General features: G+C 31.8%; 1 protein-coding gene across 1 annotated transcript; it reads left to right on the forward strand.

The window, feature by feature from the left end:
- Positions 2,434-5,097, forward strand: LOC109344993 (cationic peroxidase 1-like). The gene is made up of 4 exons (XM_019583736.1): positions 2,434-2,723; positions 3,383-3,574; positions 3,916-4,081; positions 4,580-5,097. The coding sequence occupies exons 1-4, from the start codon at positions 2,505-2,507 to the stop codon at positions 4,963-4,965; spliced, it is 963 nt and encodes a 320-aa protein (XP_019439281.1). The 5' UTR covers positions 2,434-2,504; the 3' UTR covers positions 4,966-5,097.

The following is an 8,339-nucleotide window of genomic DNA, read 5'->3' on the forward strand; positions in this document are numbered from 1 at the left end:
ATGTATCACACATAGAATAAGTGGTGGACCTCACTTGTGAACTGTGACATTGAATATATGGGAAGGGCACCTTCTCTCCTTATATTTCTTCTCCTTATGTTTAAGCTCAATCACTTTTTGCTAAGAAATAAAAATAACATTTTATTTTAATTTTATTTTATAAAAATAAAATATTAAATCCATATGTTTAAATATAAATAGTGTGAAACATAACTAGAGACACAAAGTTGAGACAAGTGATTCCCATTCGAATATATGTTAGTGAATCGGGAAAATTCCCTACATGCATATGATGCTAACTTCTGGAATTGACTACAAGTTTTGCCACCTTATGACATCAGCTAATTTCTCTAGCAAATTAAACCAGATTTAATATGAACCTTTTAGACCCTTTTCTGTATATAACGTTTACTTTTTAGTACTGCTATTATCATTAGTTATTAATATTATCATCATTTTGTGGTGTAGTACTTAAGAAGTCAGAGTTGAAAGTTGAAACACTAGGGTGTTATGAAGTTTGGCAGATTGGCAAAACTTGGGTTCATAGTTTAGAATATAATTTTGTTGACTAATCTGATTCCTTTTATCGAATGTTCACACTCCAAAGAAAACCAATGAATTTAGCTTCTTTTTTGTTACAAAATCTGTGAATTTAGCTGGCAGTAATGAGAATAAAAAAATAGGAAAAGAAGAAATCAAGAGGGGGAAGAGTGAAAGAGGTTGAGATAAAAATAAACTTCAAGGTTAAATGAAACACATTTTCATCTAAAATTGACGAACTTATATTTATATTATTAAGCATTATTAATTGATCATGATTATACTCGTTTGGTCTTAATATTTGTATATTTTAATTTTTTAGTAGAACTGGTATATTATACCCTATGTATGCTAGTTAATTTCTTCATCCTCTTCAGGTTTCAAACCTAGATACAATGAATACAAGAAAATTTCAAACTCACGAAACTCTTGTAAATATGCAGCCTTTTCTTTTTAATTTAAGCCCACTTGAGAGGGTTTATTTATATCTCAAGCTCTTTTATTATTGAATAGATTAATTCTTGCTTTAAATAAAAATCTTATAACAAAGGGAGGTAGGAAAATTAGGGATGGGTGGTGGATTTTTAGTTATATATTTATAAAAATAGGTGGTGGTGGTGGTAAAACTTAAGCTATAGCTTTTCTTTATCTGCAACCAAATTTACTAAAATAAACTAGGAAAACAAGTAATACTTCTATTTACAATTATAAAAAAAAAAAGTAAATTATACTGATATCCCCTGAGTTTTAGTAAATTATATAAATCACCCCTCATTTTTTACACCTACACAAAACCCCCTGTTTTTTATACTTTCATTACACCGACCACCCCCTGCACGAGAAATAAGTGTAATATTTTAAACAAAAAATGTGATAAACGCAATTAAGTTAACCAAAACATTGATTTGTATATTATTTGGACTTGTCTTAACAATATATCATGTTTTGTTTAACTTAATTGCATTTATCATATTTTTTGTTTAAAAGATTACACATATTTCTCATGCAGGGTGGTCAATGTAATGAAAGTATAAAAAACTAGGGGGTTTGTGTAGGTGTAAAAAAGTGAGGGGTGGTTTATGTAATTTCACTAAAACTCAAGTTGTGTCAGTGTAATTTACACTTATAAAAATTAACAAGCAGAAAAACATTTATAAGGGTTCAACACTCATTCCAAATATGAGAAGTTGAAGTTATTACAATGAGCACTTAAAATGTTCTAAGAATGTAAAAAGATAAGATATATCACCTCTTTAAGATGGTACCCCAAATTCTCAAAAATAATTTTGTTCTTTACATGTCAAATAGTCCATACAGTCATGAATCAAAGCGACATCCACCTTTTTTTACTTTTGTTCTCTAAACACAATAAGTTCATATGAGTAGAAAAATTTATCTTAACATCATTGAAAATAATTGAGATAAAACCAATAGAAAGTAGAAATTTTGTCAAACATAACAAGACTTCCCACAAATAAAAAATAGGTGGTTTATTATTTTCTCCTCCTCACATAGAGCACCACACGGTACAATATGTGCTATGAGACTCCTCTTTTAGTAAGACATACTTTGTTAATATTCTGTCTATGAAGATTTTTCATACTAAACATTTTATCTTTGTGTCAATAAAGAATCTACTTTTATTTTCTAACACCTTCAATATCTCAATACAATTTTAAACAAACTATATCAACCAATACTTGTTTAATGGTGAATTCGGGTGTAACCCAATAATGCATGTGCAATGTGCACTTCTGTTTCATTTTTTGTTTATTCTTATCAAAGTGGATCATAACCAGACACAAATGCTGCATAGGGTCAAAAGTGGATCCCACGTGCCTCACTATAAATTAAGCTCTAGGAACATTGTTTTTGCTCATAGAACCACAAAGTGCAAAAGCACAAGCCTAGCTTGATACTTGTCATAAACACTTCCAATTAATTGCTAAGTGATTGTTGTGTAAATGATGACTTTTCACTTACATTATTACATATTTTGCTTCTCTTTTTTGTTTTACATGTTTTCTATTATAGCTTCTTCTCAGTTGTCTTCAAATTTCTATGCAACAACATGCCCCAATGCACTGTCTACCATAAAATCTGCTGTGGTCAGTGCAGTTGCCAAAGAGTACCGAATGGGCGCTTCCTTGCTCCGTCTTCATTTCCATGATTGCTTTGTTAATGCATGTTCTTTCTTTCTTCTTGATTCATCATCTCTTTCATTCTCTAAATCATGCATAATATAATTGCATGCATGGATGGATACACTTACATAGGATTATACATTTAGAAAAACCTTCCATAACCATGCATGTAAAACTTGGAAAATATTTATTAAGGTTTTAAACTATTACTATCTGTAAATATAATTTATGTAACAATGTTGTAACTTTTCTATTCTCTTTAAACAATAATTGGGGTCACATATATCTCCCTCAATTGTAATAAATAATATAAAAGCTGACCGTAATCTTGACTGTAATTTAAAATCATGATATTTACATAAAATACGTACCATATCTTATATTCTTTAGTTCATTGTGTAGAAGGTTTTGTTTTACTTTTCATGTATGTGTTTCCATGTGAAATCATTATTTTAATCATAGATATGTAAGTATTAAGACATTGTTCCTGCTTTGGTGTTCAGTTTTACATGGATATTTTCACAATCCTATTATATGTGCACTTAAGAAGATGTAGAACATCTAATCACATCTTCGATTTAGCCATGGAATTGAAGCTAGCTAGCATAACCATGCATTTCTGAACATTACACATTTTGGAAGCATACATGCATGGTAAAAAATGTATATTTATTGATTGTTAAGAATGAAACTTGTAGGGATGTGATGCTTCAGTTCTATTAGATGACACTTCGAGCTTTACAGGAGAGAAAACAGCAGCTGCAAATGTGAATTCTCTGAGAGGTTTTGATGTAATTGATGACATCAAAACTAAGTTGGAAACTGCTTGTCCTGGAATTGTTTCTTGTGCTGATATTCTTGCAGTTGCTGCTCGTGATTCAGTTGTTGCAGTAAGTTTAATACCTTAATGAATAATTGCATATAATGATTACATAGAAAGCTTGAGAAATAAACAACAAAATCTATATATTGGATTCAATGACTTCAACAATTAGTAACTTCATGAAATTTTGAGCAGTTGGATAAAGATTAGATGTCTAGATTCTAAGTTGAGTTTTGAGTCTAATTGTCATTTAAGTGGGTCTAATTGACTTGTATTAAAAATGGCTCAATTGATGACTTAATCAATTTTAAATTGAGTTGAGTTTTGAAAGTAGTGATTTTGATGAATATTATTAATTTATGGAGCCTTTACTAATTGACATCCTTTGTCTTTTTTTAACTATCTCAGTTGGGTGGTCAATCTTGGAGTGTTGGATTAGGCAGAAGAGATTCAACAACTGCAAGTAAAGATGCTGCTACTACTGATATTCCATCCCCTCTAATGGATCTTAGTGACCTTATATCTGCTTTTTCAACTAAGGGGTTTACCACCCAAGAGATGGTAGCCCTAACAGGTAACTTTTATTTTGTTTTCTATAGAAGCAATATTGAATTAAAAGGTTATAAAGGGTACTCAAAACCCATATACCAAAAAGTCATTAGTCTAGTGTGTAAGGTTTTATTGGATCTTCAGGTAGACCAAAAGGTCAAGATTTGATTCTCGGAAGTAACATTTGTTAAGTGAGGTAGTCATATAACTTGAAATAGATTAATTCTTTACTCAAAAGGTGAAGAGATACCTTTAATTATATGAAGAAAAAAATCATATACAAAATAACACTAAATCATGACATCTAAGAAATTGATAAGCAACTCTTAAAAAGTAAATATAAGAACTCAACTTGAGGATCCTTATTCCAATCCATGACATAGATAAATTAATAGCTCATCAATAAAAAATGAAAGAAACTCTCCAATATACTCATTCACTTCAACATTTATCTGATTAATTAAGTAATTAATTTTAAGTACCCTAATAATTAAGCCTTTTTCCCTGAAATTTGCATTTATAGGAGCACACACAATAGGGCAAGCTAGATGCCAGTTGTTCAGGGGCAGAATATACAATGAAACAAACATTGATTCAGACTTTGCAACATCAGTGAAGTCAAAATGTCCAAGCAGTGGTGGTGACAGCAACCTAACCTCACTTGATGTAACCACAAATGAGTTATTTGACAATGCTTATTTCAAGAATCTTGTAAACAAGAAAGGGCTTCTACATTCTGATCAACAACTCTTCAGTGGTGGATCTACTGACTCACAAGTAACTACCTACAGCACAAGCCCTTCAACTTTCTATGCTGATTTTTCTACTGTCATGGTCAAAATGGGAAACCTTAGCATTTTAACTGGACAAAGTGGTCAGATTCGTACTAATTGCCGCAATGTTAACTAAAATATCAAAAGTTTGATTAGCAAAACATTCTCTTCCATAGTCATAGCTTTTTCATGTTTTATGGTTAACTAGTGTGAGTCTAGTTATATTGATATATAAGAATCTGAATTTTAAGGTGTTATAGTCAGTCAAATGCTGTTGTAGTTCTTCATAAATTTATGGATTTGATGCTTAAATAAAGAGTGCTATTGTTTGTGTGAAGATGTGTTTTTACTGTTCTACAAACATTTATATTGTTATCTCATTTACTACAATTTTTACATATCAAAATCGATATATGAGGTGCAAGGTATAGGGTTCGTGATATAGAAATGTCTTCTAATACTAATATAAAAAGTGATGAATTGTGTACAAGTTGAATTCTTCTGTACCACTAATGTATATCATTTGTCTGTCACCTATAACAAATTGACAACTCAATTAAAGTTGTCACTTCACTTTTAACATAGATAACACCATCAATTCATCTCAGCAGAATCCCTTCTTGCATAACTGCCTCCTATGCTCTTCTCTCCTTCACAAATTGGTCAACGAGAAGTAAAGCAAAGGTTGTTCGATTCTACTCATAAAGCATTGCTGTGAAAGTAAACAAATATTGTAAATTTTCTATAGGCACCCTTGTAGTAAAGAATAGAGATAACCATCTTGGATTTGAATAGAATTCCACTTTGTCATATTCTCTATGCCACTTCTTATACCACCAATAGAAAAAGGTCATACCATTAAAATTGTCACATGATCACTTAACCACGGAAAGCATTATGCTAGAGTTGTCGTTCAACAGCGTTTATTTTAGATGTATAACAGTACTTTCATGCGCTTTCTGTTTGACCGCAGTAGTATATGGTCATCATTAACAGCGCTTCCTGAACGTTGTTGTATTGATTATATACCACAGCGCGACACACAAAAAGTGTTGTCATATACTGCATCAATACAACAGCGCATCGTCCACAAAGTGTTGTCATATAGGTCTTACATAAACAACGCATTTTATAGGTCTTACTAACAGTGTTTATTGTTGCGCTGTTGAAGTTCATATATTTAGCAGCGCAGTAACGAAAAAAACGTTGTATTATTCATAAATTTTCTCAAACAACACCTAAAAAGCATTGTTGTGCTTATCATTTACAACAACGCATGCTAGAACTTTCCCTAGAACTCGTTGTTATTTGTATAAATTAATACCTGCATATACATTTATTAGCAGAACAGACATTCTCGACATCACAGACATTTATACGTTCTTAACAACACACATTAATACACGCCAGAAGTTTGTTTTATTAAACATCAATACAATACAAATGCAAACAATGAATATCATGCCAATTATGTTTTGACAGAGTACATAATTACAAATAAAAAAATTACACAAATTACAAACAATCATAATTAAGCTATAATTATACAAAGACTACTTGCATCTATTTTTTCTTTTTCTTTGATTATTTTTGTCTTGTAGGATCATCCTTGTTTGGAGGAGCATATTGATTTACCCAATGCCCTTCATTGTGATCATCTTTTGTATATAAATCATTATCCGTAGTTGGTCCGCTCTCACGCGACTAATATGTCCCAAAAAAAGATCATCTTCATCAATATCTTTATATTCTTGGTCATCAATATTATTGACGATTATTTTGTTAGTTAAAAGAACAATGAACCATTTCATATAAGCTGAGTCACTAACATAGAATACTTGTTGAGCTTGTGATGCTAGAATCAATGGTTCATCTTTATATTTTGGCATATTAAGATCTACTTGCAAGAACTTTAACTCATCAACTCGGAAGCCATTGCTATTATCAACCCATATACAATAAAAAACCGACACCCGAAACATTGTGTAATCCAATTCTCATATGCGTTCAATCACTCCAAAGTGTGACATGTTCGCATATATTGGATTTCTATCTTTTGCACCGGACATGTGTAAAGTTTGAGCAACAAGAGTCACACCATTATTTTGCATTTTACTTTGATCATCTTGTTTTTTCGTATAAAATGTGAACTCATTAATCAGGTAACCAGTGTAGGATAAGACATGAAGACTTGGACCATTGACTAACCATTTCAATCTTTCGGAAACTAAATGTGCATTTATATTCAACTCTTCATCAATATTATTTTTTAGCCACTTTATGAAACACTGATTATGTTCTTTGGAAATCCAATTTTCATTCTTACTCGAGTAACACTTCCTTAGTATCTTCTTGTGTGTTTCAACATATGGCTCAACCTCGTCGGCATTATGTAAAACATATAAGTGCACTTGCTCCAATTCGGTTCTTGTTATAGTCAATATTTCATTCCAAGTAATAACTTCACCAAATGTTTTTTTTTTTGCATATCGAGGCTTTGGAATGTCCATGAAATCACCATCGGTAAGGTATCCGATACAAAAATCAAGAGTTTCTTCAATGTCGCGACCCGAAGAGCAAGCCATTACCGTCGCATCATCCCTACCAATGTCTCGCCACCACTGTGAACCATCCTCGGTTGTTATTGTTGTTCCTCACCGCCGCTGGAAGACGAAAACCAGTCACCGTCGCACCCTCATTAGCCACTATAGTGAATCAGACCCGCCTGGTACCCACCACGAACCGTCACTGAGATAGGTTCTTCCGGCTGGATCAATTCGGCTTCCATCTTCAACAACCTTTAGTCGCCATGAACACTACCGATTGGAAAGAAGGAAGAAAACGGATTCCATGCCATGGCCATCCCTGCTGCGGGAAAAGAAAGGAATTGAGAAGAAAAGTGGGACTTTGGTTTTAGGGATTTTTATCCCATTTACTTTTAGGGATTTACCCCTTTTGCTACCCGTGAGGGAGAAGGATAGCATATCTTTCTTATAACCCCTTTTCTTTATTTGTCCTTTTGTTGTGTGTTTTTTACTTTATTTTTCATTATTCCATCTATGCAATTTAAAATGAAATGAACATTAATTTATATGCTACATATCTCATAACTTTTATAATGATTGCTTATTCCAATTTTAATCAACAAGCTATTTTACCACTATATTCAACCATCAAATCCATATAAACTATTTTAATTAATAAGACAATTTTATTACTAAACTCTATATGTATAAATAATGAGATATTATCAAATTAATCATGGAATTTTTATAGTAAGGTTACGGTTCGAGTTGTCTCTAACTTCTCTGAGAATGAGAAGAAGGTCTACAACCAACACCGTTTCTAAACTATTAATTCTATACGTTTATAATTAATAAACTATTTTATTACTAAAATCCTATATCTATAAATAATTAGAAACTATTATTCTAAATAAATTTTATGGATTTTGTAGTAAGGTTACGGTTCGAGTTGTCTCTAACTTCTCCTAAAACGAGAAGAAGGTCT

Source organism: Lupinus angustifolius, chromosome LG04 (assembly GCF_001865875.1).
Source record: "Lupinus angustifolius cultivar Tanjil chromosome LG04, LupAngTanjil_v1.0, whole genome shotgun sequence".
Taxonomy (NCBI): Eukaryota; Viridiplantae; Streptophyta; class Magnoliopsida; order Fabales; family Fabaceae; genus Lupinus; species Lupinus angustifolius.

Excerpts from the sequence above, each read along its gene's own strand:
- LOC109344993 (XM_019583736.1), top strand. The coding sequence starts at position 2,505 with ATGATGACTTTTCACTTACATTATTACATATTTTGCTTCTCTTTTTTG. Across the intron at positions 2,724-3,382 it reads TCCATGATTGCTTTGTTAAT|GGATGTGATGCTTCAGTTCT; the intron begins GCATGTTCTTTC and ends TGAAACTTGTAG. Across the intron at positions 4,082-4,579 it reads AGAGATGGTAGCCCTAACAG|GAGCACACACAATAGGGCAA; the intron begins GTAACTTTTATT and ends TTGCATTTATAG.